This window comes from Oncorhynchus mykiss, chromosome 4 (assembly GCF_057628025.1).
Source record: "Oncorhynchus mykiss isolate SJ-2025 chromosome 4, ASM5762802v1, whole genome shotgun sequence".
In the NCBI taxonomy this organism is placed as follows: Eukaryota; Metazoa; Chordata; class Actinopteri; order Salmoniformes; family Salmonidae; genus Oncorhynchus; species Oncorhynchus mykiss.
The window spans coordinates 64,624,743-64,641,728 of NC_143025.1; the positions used below are offsets into that span (position 1 = coordinate 64,624,743).

At 43.4% G+C, this 16,986-nt stretch overlaps 1 protein-coding gene across 44 annotated transcripts in view; it reads right to left on the reverse strand.

The window, feature by feature from the left end:
• The window catches only part of ptprk (protein tyrosine phosphatase receptor type K), a 148,822-nt gene that overhangs the window by 14,350 nt on the left and 117,486 nt on the right, over positions 1 to 16,986 (reverse strand). For 15 of the 44 annotated variants that reach the window (XM_036975715.2, XM_036975714.2, XM_090232592.1 and 12 more), the window contains 4 exons: positions 15,013 to 15,118; positions 12,768 to 13,038; positions 12,540 to 12,576; positions 5,880 to 6,015 (listed from right to left, as the gene is read on the reverse strand). In XM_036975715.2, the coding sequence (XP_036831610.2) occupies positions 5,880 to 6,015; positions 12,540 to 12,576; positions 12,768 to 13,038; positions 15,013 to 15,118 (550 nt within the window). Of the gene's footprint in view, positions 1 to 461; positions 492 to 4,725; positions 4,762 to 5,879; positions 6,016 to 12,539; positions 12,577 to 12,767; positions 13,039 to 15,012; positions 15,119 to 16,986 lie in introns of all 44 variants that reach the window. The other 29 variants (XM_090232594.1, XM_036975700.2, XM_090232588.1 and 26 more) reach the window with 3 other exon arrangements.

Genomic DNA, 16,986 nt, shown 5'->3' on the forward strand with positions numbered 1-16,986 from the left:
CCCTCTGCACCAACAATCAGAGCAACCAATTGGAAAGGGCTTATGACATATAGATGACATTCAACACAAGCAGTGTGCATGTGTAGAGGCACACAGATTACCCCATATATCCTTTCAATGGACAAAGGAGGTCCAGGAGATGAAGAAGATGAATGAAATACATGAGTTATTGACATACAACCACATGCACTCAGATTGAACACAGGACACAGAGTGCAGCATTCTTTTTTCAAATAACACCGCTTTTGGGTCATGACGACTTTGGTTTGGAGAGCGTTTCGAAAGCATGTTGGAGCTGGTCAATGGCAATGGGAATTGGATCTGAGCGATATGCGTTTTCACTTGAAAAAAGGATACTGCATCTTTAAAACACTACATAACTAACCAAGGACATGTGCAGTCATTGTATTTTTGGGGGGTTTGATTGTTTCTGTTTTGTTGTTGCTTGTCTGTTTACTTACAGGTAATATGAGTAAGAATAGTAGCTCCTCCTGGCACGCAAATCAGAGACAGCAGGATAAAGAGATATTGGTGAATGCAAAGTGGGAATCAGTCGGATCAACAAAAGCAGAAAAAAAAAGTACAAAACAACATTTTATCTCTAAGAATTAACTTCCTTGATGTTAGAATTTCATTTTGTACATGCATTCCTTCAAATTGAGCTTCATGCAGTTTTATGTTCCAGTGTAATTGAAGATAGGGTGCAAGAAAATGATTTTCGTTACAAACATGTTAACAGTTCATCTTTTTGGTTCTGGTTGAATTTTGGGTGTAGTCATTATTGTCGTGCATTAAAATACGGTCTCATTCACTTGGACAGTCAGACCGTCTTAAGACTGACTGTTGGTGTTATGGACTCGTTGTTAGATTTAGGCTACAGTGTTACATATGAAAAGGTAATGTCTTGATCACCGTAATGGAGATACACAGCGGGGAAAACAAAAATTGCAGCAAACTAAAGAACAAGCTGCTTGCTACCTGGAAAACAAGCAACGTTCTGGACCACCATTTTAAAGATGCAGTATCTTCTTTAAGTTGATTTCAGTAAGGGAACCCCATTTTCATTATTGTATTAGATCAATGAATTGTGTCTTGCCCATAAGTGTTCATCTCCCCAGCAACTAGTGTTTGTAATGGAATCATCAAATATCAATTCACAACTTCCCTTCACACATAGCATGACCATTCAAGAAATACAACATGAAAACAAAAGCATACAAATCTTGCCACAGCCTTTACGTTTTGGCTCTAACCTTGATTGTTTCTGCGCAAAGCAATTACAAGATTCCAATATCCACTTCATTAACTTCTATTGCTTTGTATATCATTGAGTTCTACTCTACTGGTCACCTGATTTTGGAAGAAAAAAAAAAATCAAGCCATTGCAACTGACAAGAGGAAGAGAGATTCAGACATACAGGCTCACTGGGTGTGTGAAAAAGACACCTATCTTATATCTGACAGACTGAGAGGATGTCAGCACCAACCATCAACTACACTGAACAAAAATATAAACGCATCAAGCAACAATTTCAAATATTTGACTGAGTTAGTTCAGAAAAAGAAATCAGCCAATTGATTGAAATTAACTTGGCCCTAATCTATGATTTTGTATCTGTTGGTCACACATACCTTTATTTGATTTTTTTTTAAAGTAGGGAGGTAGATCAGAAAACCAGTCAGTATCTGGTGACCACAATTTGCCTCATGCAGCGTGACACATCACCTTCGTATAGAGTTGATCATGCTGTTGATTGTGGCCTGTGGAATATTGCCCCATTCTTCAATCGCTGTTCGAAGTTGCTGGATATTGGCAGGAACTGGAACAACGCTGTCGCACACGTCGATTCGGAGCATCCCAAACATGCTCGATGGGTGACATATCTGGTGAGTATGCAGGCCATGGAAAAACTGGGACATTTTCAACTTCCAGGAATTGTGTTCAGATCCTTGCAACATGGGGCCATGCATTTTCATGCTGAAGGCACTGTGTTCCCAACATTGACGTCAGCAAACGGTTCGCCCACACGACGCCATACATATGGGTCTGCGTTTGTGAGGCCGCTTGGACATACTGACAAATTCTCTAAAACAACGTTGGAGGCGGCTTCTGGCACCAGCTCTGGTGGACATTTCTGCAGTCAGTATGCCAATTGCACGCTCCTTCAAAACTTGCAACGTCTGTGTAATTGTGTTGTGACAAAACTGCACATTTTATTAGTGGCCTTTTGTCCCCAGCACAAGGTGCACCTGTGTAATGATCATGCTGTTTAATCAGCTTCTTGATATGCCGCACCTGTCAGGTGGATGGATTATCTTGGCAAAGGAGGGATGTAAACAAATTTGTGCACACAATTTGAGAGAAATAAGCTATTTGTGCGTATGGAAACCTTCTGGAATTCATCTCATGAAACAAACACTTTACATGTTGCTTTTTATTTTTGCTCAGTGTACATTCAAGACATCCACAACAGGTTAAGCTAACTAGTTCCAAAACAAATGCATTTCTCTCTTTATATGGATTTTCACAGGAGTTCTTTACTTTGGGGACAAAGGGACATTAGTCATACTTCAGAATTCAATTACCATCAGTACTTTTAATCCATTCCAATGGGATTAGGAGCTTATGGCTCATTAGCACTCAATGTACCCCCGTTGCTCTTAACACCAGTCCTTTAAGGCTGAAATTACAAACCAGGAAGCCGTCCAAAAACTGAAAAGCAGGCGCTGCAATTAATGCCAATGACTTATATGAAAACTATTCAATGAAATGAACCCCTTCCCATCGCTCTGAAAAAGATTCTAAACCACAGGGAATAGATTAGCTAGATCTATTACAAAACATTGAACTACTATGCAACCACAACAAAAGTACACCAACATCAAACCAACACAATCCAATTGTTTGTAATACAGAACAAAGACGTGTGTATATGCCAGACTTACTGTAGCATAATTCAAAAGTCACTCTTGACCCAGAAGAGCAATGACGAAGTCACTTTCTTTTAATATCAAAGAAAAGGAAATGTTATTGTCACTCAACCCACGTCTGTCACTCACGACCAAGGAGGGGGAAAAAAAAGACACTGGTCGTGACCTTCTCTTATCTCCACAAAGTAAGCCTGGACCAGCTTCACTAAATCTTAAACACCCAGTGAAGAAAATGGAGGAGAAAAAGAGTGAGGGGAGAAGGAAGGGAAAGGGGGGAATAAATAATGAAGCTAAAGGAACGACCTGTGGTGCAGGAGGGTGTGGCAGAATGAGATTTCTCTGAAGTTGAAAGGTTATAGAGGGGGGTGGCAGGGGAAATTAGGAGGGAGACAGCTGTAAATGAGCATAGGTCGTTAGGAACGAGGCCCTAATTGGCAGAACATCTAGAGAGACGCAGAGGCTGCTCTGCCAATTACGATTCATTTGGAAGGCTCACTCATCAGTAGTCACAGGCACTGCTTGACTGTCCAACACTTTAAACAAAGATACACTGTACACTCAGTGTTCAAAACATTATGAACACCTGCTCGTTCCATGACAGACTGAACAGGTGAATCCAGTTGAAAGCTATGGTCCCTTATTGATTGTCACCTGTTAAATCCACGTCAAATCAGTGTAGATGAAGGGGAGGAGACAGGTTAAATAAGGATTTTTAAGCCTTGAGACAATTGAGACATGGATTGTGTATGTGTGCCAATTTAAGTGCCTTTGAACGGGGTATGGTAGTTGGTGCCAGGTGCACAGATTTGTGTCTAGAACTGCAAAGCTGCTGGGTTTTTCACGCTCAACAGTTTCCCGTGTGTATCAAGAATGGTCCACCACCCAAAGGACATTGAGCCAACTTGACACAACTGTTGGAAGCATTGGAGTCAACATGGGCCAGCATCCCTGTGGCACGCGTTCGACACCTTGTAGAGTCCATCGAACAGCCTCAATTCGTTGGGGTGAGGGGAAAATCGGGGGGCAAAACATGTTCTTAATGTTTTGTACACTCAGTGTATCAACCTCATTTGCTTTCTCCAGTACCCTCTGGATTATCGGCACTAAAATCATTCCAGTTCATTGTGATGTTCATGTGTTTGTTAAACTGGATGATTAGATACTGTGTCGGTCAACCTGGAAAAAAACACGAGTTGAAAAATCATTCATCAACCACCCAGGAACTATACGGGTGTCATCCTCTGTGTTAATTATGTGAGATATCAATATGTATACTCTTACATGGCAATTGACTTCTAAGAGGAGAGTGGGAAAAACTGTCCTTCTGTTAAATGTCCACATGATGGTGCCATATGTCATGGAAAAAGAGAGAAAGAGAGAGACAGGGTGTGCAGGGTAACAGCACCTCTGCGCATATCGTTCCTGCTAAACCTGTTCAGCATGTAGAGATGTGCTCCGACTTGGGAATCGGCGCGTGTAATCGATATTTTCCCTTTTAAAACAATCTAAATTTCTTTGGAGAATAATAGAACATGTGGGCTTTCCAAAAGCATTCATCACAGGTGCTGGGGACAGTTCAGTTTGCCAGTGTTCATTACAAAACCTTTTCTGGAAAAACTGAACGAAATCAATAGGATGTTCACAAAGTAATTACAGCACAACATCATTTACTCTCTCAAGGCCCCAGATCCTTCCTGATCTCTGCAACCTGCCTCCTCCAACATGACCCCAACTGTGTGTGTGTGCGTGTGTGTATGTGTGTACATATATGTATCAACAAATAAAAACACACACCTGACTGACCAATTCTTCGTAGTAAAGCCTCCATGACTAAAAAGAAAAGTAGCATTTAGACAACAACAGAAGTTTTGGCTTGTATATCAGCCCATGACCTTTCAAAATACGGTCTATTCCTCCATAACTTGTCTAAGTAGGAAAATACTAACACAAAAGTATAGTAAAAGCATGTTGAGTTTGGACTTAAATCAATTCCACTAACAGTCAATACTAGATTGCACAGGAGTTCATATAGGCTCAACCCACTCTCTGCATCAGTGGCTGTCTATTGGTGATGACTGGGGGCTGTTAGTTTGCCAATTAATGACATTAACACAGTTAGATGGTCAACATAGTCAAACACCACAGAATAAAGGCCAGGAAATGTAAATAAATCTAGTGTGATAACCATGCAATAAACAGTGTTCTGAATTAGTTGAATGAAGCAGCGCCAGAATTACTGAGTGGGATGAGGAGGTAAAGCAGGTGACAAAATGATTGACCTTGAGGCTAGTAGAAACTGAGCACAGCTCAATATCGTTGTTACAGTATGCATCCTGAATGCAACCCTCAACAAAAAGCTGTCCACCTTATTGTAAATGACAGCAAAAAAGCAGAAACCCTTGAACAACCTGCAGTGGAGTGCTAACGACCCACAGTAAATCACATCTGAATACTACCTCTTCATTGGAAGTGTTGTCTGTTCGCATTGTACACCACTGGTATGCACTTGTGTGAGTACACATCCACTTCAAAACTCATGGCTTTTCAGACCAGCCACTTCAGATATAAAATCTCAGAAGATGTTAAGAGAACCTGGGGAAATCTATATGCTCATAAATTCACTGTGCTGCTCTGAGCCTTATGGGTCCTCGTCTAAATCAGCTGCATGTACAGTACTCTGCCTGCTACCCCTTGAAACTCAATCCAACTCTCTACCAAACCCTGGTAAAACAGTATTACACCTAGTCTTGGCACTACAAAAACAATAACATACAGTACTGTACGTGTCTTCCCCCCCTCTCCTCCCTCCTAGTGTACTGTAGGCTTACTGATAGTCATGACCCAGCCTCACGGTTATGCTGATGGCATGGGATGGAGTAGAGGATGAGCTCATGGTGTCGCATAGAGCCAAGTAACACAGCGTTTCCTGTGTACGATGCTCCACTCACCTCTTCTTGACCAGAAGGATGGCTACCAGCACCAGCAGGATGAACACCAGCACCCCAGCACTGATGCCAGCGATCTTCACCACCCTGTCTGTCTGCTTAGCCGGGTCCGGGATCACCTCTGGTTCCTCTGTAGCTCCTAGGTAACAGGAGAAACAAAGAGAAATGAACAACAAACAACAAAAAAAAAGGGAGATTGTTGTAGTTTTGACCAGGAAACACACGACTTGAAACGGCGTAGTGAGTCTCTCCCAGCGGAACCATGCTTTCTACGACCACTTTAGTTGACCAGATGGTGGTCCACTCCGCGCCACACACATTCTGTTCCATCACACGCGAAGGCATACACTTCAAGATTTACTGTGGACGTCTTCCAGATTGAGCCACGTCACAGCAATGATTAGAGCACAAACACATTCAAAGAGACATCTGAAGACACAGCTACTCGTATTTCAATTCACCGATATTCCAATTACTGTATAACATCTATGTGCACTGGTTCTACACACACTGATATCATGATTAGGTTGGGTTTTCTACTAAATGCCATCAGAATTGAATTTCTAATTATGTTCCATACCCCCTATGGTCCCACGAGATTTTCCAAGCGCAAATTCATCTGCGGTCTTTCAATACTTTCGAAATCTTCAGAGCCATTAACTTCTGTAAAGCATTGGGTGTGGATCCTCATTATAAAACAAAGAAACAACTATTATATCTCAGTACCCAACGGGTTATTTGCTAAACAAATGACAAAATAGGGACATACGCAAATACTGTCGAATGTGAACAGCAAACTCTTTTTTTAAATTTTTTTACGATGTACCAAACAATAAAAAGTGAAAACAATCTAAATATCTACACTGATACGGTTCCCTCTTTGATATATTGTAATATTTTGCTATTGATAAATACAAATGCAATAATCGTCTTTCTAATGCAAAACACACACAAAAATCAAAGCCTAATACTTCCCTCTACTTCTCTGGTCTCCCAGTACTTAGTAAAATGTGTTTCCTACAGTAGTGGTACACTGTAATGCTATTGTACAATTTCAACAACATAATTATTCTCTTGCCCCAAGTCCTACATCTCCTATAACCTTCAGGGCAAATATGAGGTACAAAGGATATTTATCTCCCGACGCAACACTGAACCTAGTACATTCATTCATACAATAACATAGCCCTTTTATGTCAACAGCTGAAAGATAACCAACCGTTTCCTATCAGCGAAAGGAATGACAAATGCGACAGCTCCCATCTTATACCCATCCTCAGATTCAAACGGAAGGTGTTTACGGAGAATGATACAATGGGCCGACTGGCACAGACCTGAAAACATGGGCAAAGGCCAGCTTCAACCAGCACTCAAGCCATTATTCCTCGGGATCAATTCATTGGCCTAGTTTCTGCCATGGGAGAGAAGACCAACACGCTGGCATCTGTGTCACTAGAGGGGCCACTCTTGTGTATTTCACTAACTCACCACCCTGAGGCAAGAGGACAACTAAAATCTTCCAAAGACAGACCACCCCCCCCCCCCCCCCCCCCCGCCTCCTCCTTTAGAAAGCTTTCAGGAGCACAGCAGGTTTTAAATAAGTGCTGATTTCTATGACCCTCAAATCCTTTTTTTATATCAAGGAAGGGAAATCAATGGTCAGTGTATTTCAGAGAGCAGGTTGTCATAATCATAGATATTTAGATATTTTCACTGAAAATTGTACGTAGAACATCATCTGTGATCGGAGAGATCGCTAACAAGTTGTGGATGGATGACACTACCCTAGAGATCATGTCCAACAGCCACTAAAACACATCTAGGAACAGAAAGCTGGATGTATGTAGCAGGAAGGAAGTGGTCTCTGGGGCTAAAACTAATCTCTGTCAGTGTAGGGGGTGCTTTAGGGGCATACCCTTTGGGACTGCCTGTTGTACTTGACAGTGGGCCCCCTACCTCACACACCCCTCCCCATGTGCCTCTGCAAATCTCTCCCTTTTTCTATCAGGTTGGAGGGAAACGGAACGTCTACAGAAAGTGTCCCAGCGGAGCAGGACAAACTGTCCTTGTCTCTCACGTTGTCACCCACTGGCCATGCCGCCGGCTTTAACACTTCAAACACTCCTACAGCTCCCCTCTCTCTGTTTGACAGCTCTTTCACCCTCACTTTAGCCATGCTATCGTACCCAGGAAAATTACTGTACAGAAACAATTTTCTGGTATTTAAGTCCGGTTCAAACGCATTTAGAAATCAAATCTGCTAAATTAACTGAAGCAGAATAGTTTGGTTCTGCTGGGAGTATTCCTAAACTTAGCCACACGGTGATAAACAAGGCTGGACATTACTAGGATAGAACTGTGAGTTGTTCTGTCAAAGGTTGCTTATCATTCATTGCGGCAAATATTATGGAACAAAGGAATGGAAGAGTCAGTCACAGAAAAATGTCACCTTTTCACCAGTTGTTTTCGTCTTCCATATGGTAAAACAGCAGCCATCTAGCAGCCATCAACAGCCATCTTGCCTCAAGAATACTTACGTTTCTGTTCGAGCTTATGAGATACGTTCATGAAAAAAAAGTACAGGAGGAAATTCAAATGGAATTGGATTACAACTATTTTGCAGATAAAATTCCCGGTTTAAAATGAAAATCAATTTTCATTCCTGACGGTGGGCCACATGGCAGAGCCCTTATCAAATTCTATCTGGATTCGTTTGACAACCTTCAGGCCAATGCGCTTCGGAGACATTTGTACACGGAAAACAATTAATGACAACAGTTATTTTTTTATTTTTTTTAAAGTTAAAAAACAAAGCTTTCATATCCAATTAAGTTAGGGCAATTAAGGTGGTTCTCAATTCAGAGAATGAGAGCACTTCTAGCATTTAATCTATCACAAATGGAAAGCGTGAGTGATTGAGTGTGACAGGCACAAGTGGCCAAAGCCTACACATACTCCAAGTGGATACTGCATGGACACACACATAGCTACTTGAAATTCTGAGCAGGACACAGTTCTGGGAAACGGATCGTTTATTGTTCAGACTAAACAACATTGTTAAGGGAGGATGTAACACTTACATTTGTTGTATCTTACTCTCCTATAGGCTTATTTCGTTATTATGACTGGATTCATAAATCAATAAACTACGTCTGGTATTCTCCTTTTGCAGTCATGAAACCACCCACCCCTAATTGAAGTGACACTGACGACACGGGCACACATAATTGTGACACTAATAAAAATCATCCACAGTTCAGTCACTTCATAAGAGTGTGTTGATGTGGCCAATGGATTCTCTCTACCAAAGCCATGATGAAAGATGCTACACTATTTTTTCCCCCCTGTCCGATCTTTGAAATGAACAACAAGTCCAACCCCTGTTGTGTCAATGCATAGACAGCTGTTTACGGATTATAGATACAGCGCTTTCCACGTCTGATAATCTAATAGCATTTGTGGGCTGATTTCTAAGCTTGGCCTTATAAATACACAGCACTTACTATATAAATCTGCATCTTAACTGATTAATAAGAACTGCATTACGGGGATACTCGTCCGAATCAAGGAGAAAAACACACAAACACTCAAACACATAAATATGAGTCCAATTGATAAGCATAGAGATAAAGCTGAATGAATCTACGTTAATAATACACCACTGTGGGCGACAACATAATCACTGACGATGAGTTCCATGTTGGAACTTATCCTATTCTATCCGTGACGTAATGTAAGGCGAAGCAAGCTTGTCATTCCTAGCAAGAACGGCGTCAGTGATGTCAACCTTCGCTGAGAGCTGATGCAGCTACACTGATGAGTTTTAGCTGCCACCTTAGGCCGATATCAGGGATCAGATGTTTTGATCAGGAATATGTTTTGCCTGTAGCAATATCATCATATAGCTCTCTACTGAAGGACATTCGGGTTTTACTAGTTTCATACCTCCTAGTTTTCATACCTCCTAGTGGAATTAAAGTTGCTGCTGGGGTACATTCATCTGTTTTTACACTCGAGTCATTTAGCAGATGCTCTTATCCAGACCGACTTACAGTTGGTGCATTCGTGTTAAGATAGCTAGGTGCGCCGTATGCAAGTACCATGGTCTTGTAGTGGATGCAAGCTTTGACTGGAAGCCAGTGGAGTGTGCGGAGGAGCGGGATGAAATGAGAGAACTTGGGAAGGTTGAAAACCAGGCGGACTGCTGGATAAGTTGCAGGGGTTTGATGGCACAAGCGGGGAGCCCAGCCAACAGCGAGTTGCAGTAGTCCGGACAGGACAAGTGCCTGATTGGGACCTGCGCAGCTTCCTCTGTGAGGAAGTGTCATACTCTACGGATGCTTTGATGTTTGCAGAGAACGACAGGTTGTTGTCCAGGGTCACGCCAAGGTTCTTTGCACTCTGGGAGGGCAACACTGTGGAGTTGTCAACCGTGATGGAGAGGTCTTTGAGCGGGCAGAAAGAGCAGTTCCGTCTTGTCGAGGTTGCGCTTGAGGTGGTGGGCCGACATCCAAGTTGAGATATCTGCCAGACACACAGACATGCATGTCGCCACCTGGGTGTCAGAAGGGGAGAAGGAGAAAAGTAGTTGAGTGTTATCCGCATAGCAATGATAGAAGAGACCACGTGAGGATATGATAGAGCTGAGTGACTTGGTGTATAGAGAGAAGAGGAGAGGGCCTAGAATCGAGCCCTGGGGGACACTTGGTGTATAGAGAGAAGAGGAGAGGGCCTAGAATCGAGCCCTGGAGGACACCAGTAGTGAGAGTATGTGGTGCAGACACAAATCCTCTCCACGTCCCTGGTAGGAGCGGCCTGCCAGGTAGGATACAATCCAAGAGTGTGAATAGCTTGCGACGCCCAGCCCTGAGAGGGTGGAGAGGAGGATCTGATGGTTCACGGTGTTGAAGGCAGAGGATAGATCTAAGAGGATGAGAACAGAGGAGAGAGAGTAGCTTTGGTGGTGTGGAGAGCCTCCGTGACACAGAGAGCAGTCTTGGTTGAGTGACCCGTCTTGAAGCCTGACTGGTAAGGGTCAAGAAGATAATTCTGAGAAAGATAGCGAGAAAGTTGATCAGAGACAGCACGCTCAAGTGTTTTGGAAAGAATAGCAAGAAGGGATACAGGTCTATAGTTTTTGACGTCAGATGAGTCGAGTTCTGGTTTCTTGAGGAGGGGAGCAACTCGGGACATTTTGAAGTCAGAGCAGACACAGCCAGTGTTCAGGGATGAGTTCATGAGGGAAGTGAGGAATGGGAGAAGGTCTCCAGAGATGGTCTGGAGAAGGTAGGAGGGGATGGGTTTGAGCAGGCAGGTTGTCGGGGGGCCAGACCTCACTAGTTGCAGGATGTAATCTGGCGAGAGAGGGGAAATAGAGGTCAAGGCGTAGGGTAGTTCTGTGTGATTGAGACCAGTCAATAGGCTGAGTCAATGAGTAGTGGATGTCGTCACCCTTTTTTTCAAAGTGGTTGACAAAGTCGTCCGCAGAGAGGGAGGAGTGGGGGGGGGGGGGGGGGGGGGGGGGGGGGGGGTGGAGGATTAAGGATGCAGGAGACGGTGGAAAATAGTTTCCTAGGGTTAGAGGCAGAAGCTTGAAATTTAGAGTGGTAGAAAGTGGCTTTAGCAGCGGATACAGAGGAAGAGAAGGTAGAGAGGAGGGAAAGGATGTCCTCCGAAAATGTTGTTTTCCTCAATTTTTTTTACTCAGCTGCCCGCAGCCCTGTTCTGTAAGCTCGCAATGAGTCACTCCGCCATGGAGCAGGAGGGGAGGGCCATGCCGGCCGGGAGGAAAGGCGACCATGCGAGTCATGGGATGCGGAAAGGGAGGAGAGTAGGGTCGAAGAGACAGAATCAGGAGACAGGAGGGAAAAGGATTTAGCAGAAGGGAGAGATGATAGGCTAGAAGAGGAGAGTAGTGGGAGAGAGAGAAGTAGGGTGGAACTCAATTACCTGTCGACTTGATGGGACTATTGCTTCTATGTCGCCTAGCCTAGTGCCTTTTGAATGCGATGCTGAAGCTAAACTGACTGGCCCTTTAATTGTAGTAAGAGACATAGTCATAAGTACTTGAAATACTTGGCCAGTTAAATCCAATGCACTTGCAAAAATGCATATTCAGCATAAATGTTGTCCATAATCTATAGTGCAGATCATTTCAATAGTGCAAGAGGACAGAGTCCATAAATCGGCAACCTATTTCCCTTTGATTTACATCACGGATGAGCTGGCACTGTATGAATTGTAACAATTGAATGACCACTCCCTCTTAATCACCAAAAACCAACAGCATGGCTTTATTATGAAAACCAGTGAGCTTTCTCTCTCTCTATCTGTGAAATCCAAAGGGTTGGCACTGCTAGCCCCCACAGAAACAAGCTGTTCACCAGAGAAGGTGCTTTACAAGCGCGAATGTTACAAATAAATAAGCTTTCCTTAATTCTGCTTCAATCCAGATCCTCGCTGCACGACAATTCTCTTGGAAGAGTGACAGAAAATAAAGTGGCACACACATTATTACGTAACAGTTCTTCGTCGGAGCACGAGAGAGGGCATTCATTGGCTACTGGGAAAAGTGAAATCCAACTGTACTGTACGGTCAATGCATTAATATTGGGCAAGAAGGACTTTTATTGTTGTACAAATAAGCAAAAATGTAAGTCTTACCTTTCGTTGCAAGTCTCAGACATTGTGTTTTTGTTTCCTGTGGAAAAATATAAAAATACAAATAAAATACAATACAACATAAGGATTTTAATTCATTCAAAAAGGGTGGGGTGGCAAACAATGCTCCTCGATGTAAAACTCAGTTTTAAGACAGACTTAAAACCCCAATAACCCAATGGGGTAACATTAGAGAATCCTATTGGCTGATAGAGCGTGGTGCATATTCACCTTCTCCACGCTGCTGACGGCCTGGAAGTAGATGTTATAGTTCTTCCTGGGAGCGAGCGGAGGGTTCCAGAAGCCGTGGTATGTCTTGTTGTCGCCCACCGTGAACGGAGAAGGCTCCGGAAGGTTCCCAGGCGGGAGTTCTGCCGCAAAGTAATACGGTGAACCGCCACTGGAGGCGTGGAAGGAGACTGGGACCTGGTAGCAGTCCACGGAGCTGGCCTCCCTGCGTGTGCGATGAGGATTCAGCTCCTCCACTACGATCTGATAAGCACTGCGGAGAGGAACAGGACATCACAGGCAATCAGTCCTCACAAAACAGCACAAGCAAACAAAGTCAGCTAGCCAAACAAAAGCAGGCTAATCTTAAAGCAATCTCTCACTTCACGGAGCACAGAGAGGGCATGCCAAATGAGTTGAACTGCTGGAATTAGCCCTGGCTTGGTAACATCGTACACGCTGCAGGCCATGATATCTCTACCTGAGCCCATTTATCTGCACATAGCCTTTAACTAATAACAGTCCATTCTCTCAGACTGGGAGGCTGTAGACTAAAGAGAAAGGGCTCATGAAACTCCGGTGGGAGTAAACAGGTCGTGTCTCTCATTAGTATTACAAAGTCACACTGACGTGCTTCGTCTCTCCCCCTAAGGGTCTTAACGTGGCAAAACACGCACTAACCACAGTGCCAGGGCAACTTATAAACACAGTGCAGAGCGAGGAGAGGAGGAGCGCCCCTCGCACACCCATGGAGCTGTAAACCTAGCAGAACCTCCTTCCTTCCACCCTTGGTAATGACTGCCCGGGGGGCGCATCTCTCTCTCCCCCCCGTCTGCCCTTCCCTCACCATTAGCGCCCAGCGGCATGACAGCCTTCGCCACCTCCCTGACCTTCCATAGCTCCTATTTTAGCTCAAAGCGCCGCAGATCTAAAATGCAAGTGACACTCCATAATGCCGGGCGCAGATGGACACAAAATGTGCCCCCTTCCACCGAAATAGAGTGAGTGCTCTGGCTCGTTTCCTCTTCCTTGTATCGCTTGTCAAACTGTTACAAATTACCTGAGCAGATGGCCTGAAGGCTCATTATAGCTCAATCCCTAATACACACCTTAACCAAACCTCTCTAAATTACCCCTGCACAGAGTTGCTGCGTGATTAGCCAATCAGCTTTCATCAGAGCTTGGCCAGTTTTACGGTGCACAGCCAAAACTGGTCAAATTAAACTATCCTTTTGATAATGCACTCAGGCCACAATCTGTCCAATTCCGAATCACTGTCTATTTTAAAAACACACATCTTTGTTTCATTGGTACTCCAAAATCCTTTAAAGGCCCATGCCTTTACCACGTCATGTAACTATGACATGTAACGCCCTGAAAAATGTCATATTGCATATAATTGTTTTGCATTTCGTAGGATATGTTACGAGTCCATTTCGTACAATGTGTTACGAATTTGTTACGCTTAAGATCCTGGACTATATCTTTAATTGCTACACAGAAATGATTTGATATTGAGATAAAAATGGCTGCATTGGACCTTTAAGCGGGTGAAAACGTGACATAATCCTAGTGGCAGTGTATTTCCCAATCCTAATACCCACCCTCCATTGCATATTTGGTATCTGATTATGCGATTCATCTTTATGATATTTGTAACAATACTCTACACAACGTCTGTATCCCAGACAAAAAACAGCCACATTTAGAGGGGTGTGTGACATATTAGCAACAACTGCCACATCTACTGAGTGAGTGCCTGTGAGGAAGAAATGTGGTCAGCTGGTTTTGTATTCAGGGCTGTTGTCCTTCCCCTCCCCATCTGCGGCCCCTCCAATTTCACAATCGAAGCCCAGGCCTGGCCGCATAATAGCTGATTTACTGAATCTGAGAGCAAAGAGTTATCTTCAAATTCCCTTTATGACAAGTACCTTCAAACTCCATATCCCTGCCGATTGTGATAGGGGAGGGGAAATGAAAAGGCACAGGCCAACAATGGCCAAATCAAATAGAGATCGGCGGGGCCATGGACCTGAATATCTAAATTCCCTGCAGAGTCTCTGCAAACATTACCCAGCACTGCTCTCTCTATTTGTGGGCTGTGCTGCATTAAGGGACAGGGAGGGACCGGGAACAACACGACACAAACGTCCTGACAGAGAGGTCAGGCAAGCGGACGGAGGAGCTTCATTAAAATTATTGGATGGAACCTTTGGACTAGAACAAAGCCAGGCATTAGTTATCTTACCTGATAGGGGCACCTTTGGCCTGAGCTGGCTTCAGTAGGACCGTGATGGTGGTGGCCGTCTCATTCAGAAACGCCTCGGATCCATCATACTCCTCCAGAGTTGGGGCTAGGGGGGGGGGGGGGGGGACAAGAATTAAATGCAAAATCACAGATGGGGGAAAAATGCAAGAGTGGGGGGTAATCGACGCCAATGGGGTGTACTATGTTGAAGGCTTGGGGAAAGCATGCTCCGCCAAGACACATTATGTTTCATTTTGAACTTGGCTGAACTTGGTTTATTATAGTACTGCAAAGTGCATAGTAAACAGCCCCTCTCCTGCTTGGAACATGTTTTCTAATGCATTTCTGAGAATTGCAACCCAACAGTTTTGCCAAAAAAAGCATGAAATGATGTTTCCTGTGTGATTACAACTAAATTGTGTACATTACATCTCTTAAAGATTGAACTAGGTGTTTAGTGCAAAAAGCACAAGTCCTCTCTTACTTAAGAAAGGCTACTGGCCTTATTTGCCAATATATCAAGAAGCTTTTAGCTTCCATTCACCTGCTTAATTTGATTGCTTTAAATTCTGTCTGTGGTTCGCATTATTATCTAATGAGGTCCTAGGCTGTCACTTCAACAGATTTAAAATACATCCCTGTCTAGTGCATGTTGAGTGCTGCCAAGATTAGAGTTGGGAAAATAGTGTGCTGAAGAAAATGACTCCAACAGGTATGGAGAATCCATATATTCCATTAAGCAACCTAGTCTGACACAGTAACCATTACAGACAGATATCTCAGCGCTGTGCTTAGTATTATGGGAGAAATTGCTCTGAAAATCAAAACCCATAACCCAACCACATTATGCATTAAAATGCACTATTTTCACCCCATTTTGGTTACTTTGCTTCCTAGATGCTACTTGCAGCTGAGGTGCTAACAGACCCTTTTTAACGTAACAACAACAACGATAACAGTTACATTATACATCAATTTAACACAACTACGATAGCTACTTATTATATACAATAAACCATATTTCCTCTGGTAGCACTCCTTATAGCCTAGCAGCTGCAACACCACTGCCATTGTATATGTAATCTACCATACTAGGGAGGATCCTCTCGGTCAGGTTTCCCTTGTAAAAGAGGTCTTCTGACCTCAATGGGACTTCCTGGATAAATAAAGGTTAAAGGTCCAATGCAGTTGTCTCAATATTACATCCTTTCCGGGTAACAATTAAATGTACCTTACGGTGATTGTTTTCAATCCAAATGGTCCAAAATAGACAAAAATAGCTTCTTAGCAAAGAGCTATTTTTCAAGCAATAATTTTTCTAGGACTCTCTGAGTGGGGAAGGGAGAACTGACAACTAGCAGTTATTAGCAGGGAGGTTTGGAACTCTCTTATTAGTCTATTAACTTGTTTACCGCCTGGTGTTGTCACCGGGCAGGCCAAAACTCCATCCTACCAAAACAGGCTGAAATTTCAGGGGGTCTTTTCAAACAGCTCTTACACTAAAAGGGCATTATCATAGTATTCACAATTTCACAGTATTATTCCAACCTCATTTGAAAATATATACAGAATGTACAAAACATTAAGAACCATGACATAGACTGATCGGGTGAAAGCTATGGCACCTTATTGATGTCACCACTTCAATCAGTGTAGATAAAGGGGAGGAGACAGGTTAGAGAAGGATTTTTAAGCCTTGAGATAATTGAGACATAGATTGTGTATGTGTGCCATTCAGAGGGTGAACAGGCAAGACAAAAGATTTAAGTGCCATTGAACGGGGTATGGTAGTAGGTGCCAGGTGCACCAGTTTGTGCCAAGAACAGCAAAGCTGCTGGGTTTTTCATGCTCAACTGTTTCTGTATCTGTAACTGTGTGTATCAAGAATGGTCCACCACCAAAAGGACATCCAGTCAACTCGACACAACTGTGGGAAGCATTGGAGTCAACATGGGCCAGCATCCCTGTCGAACG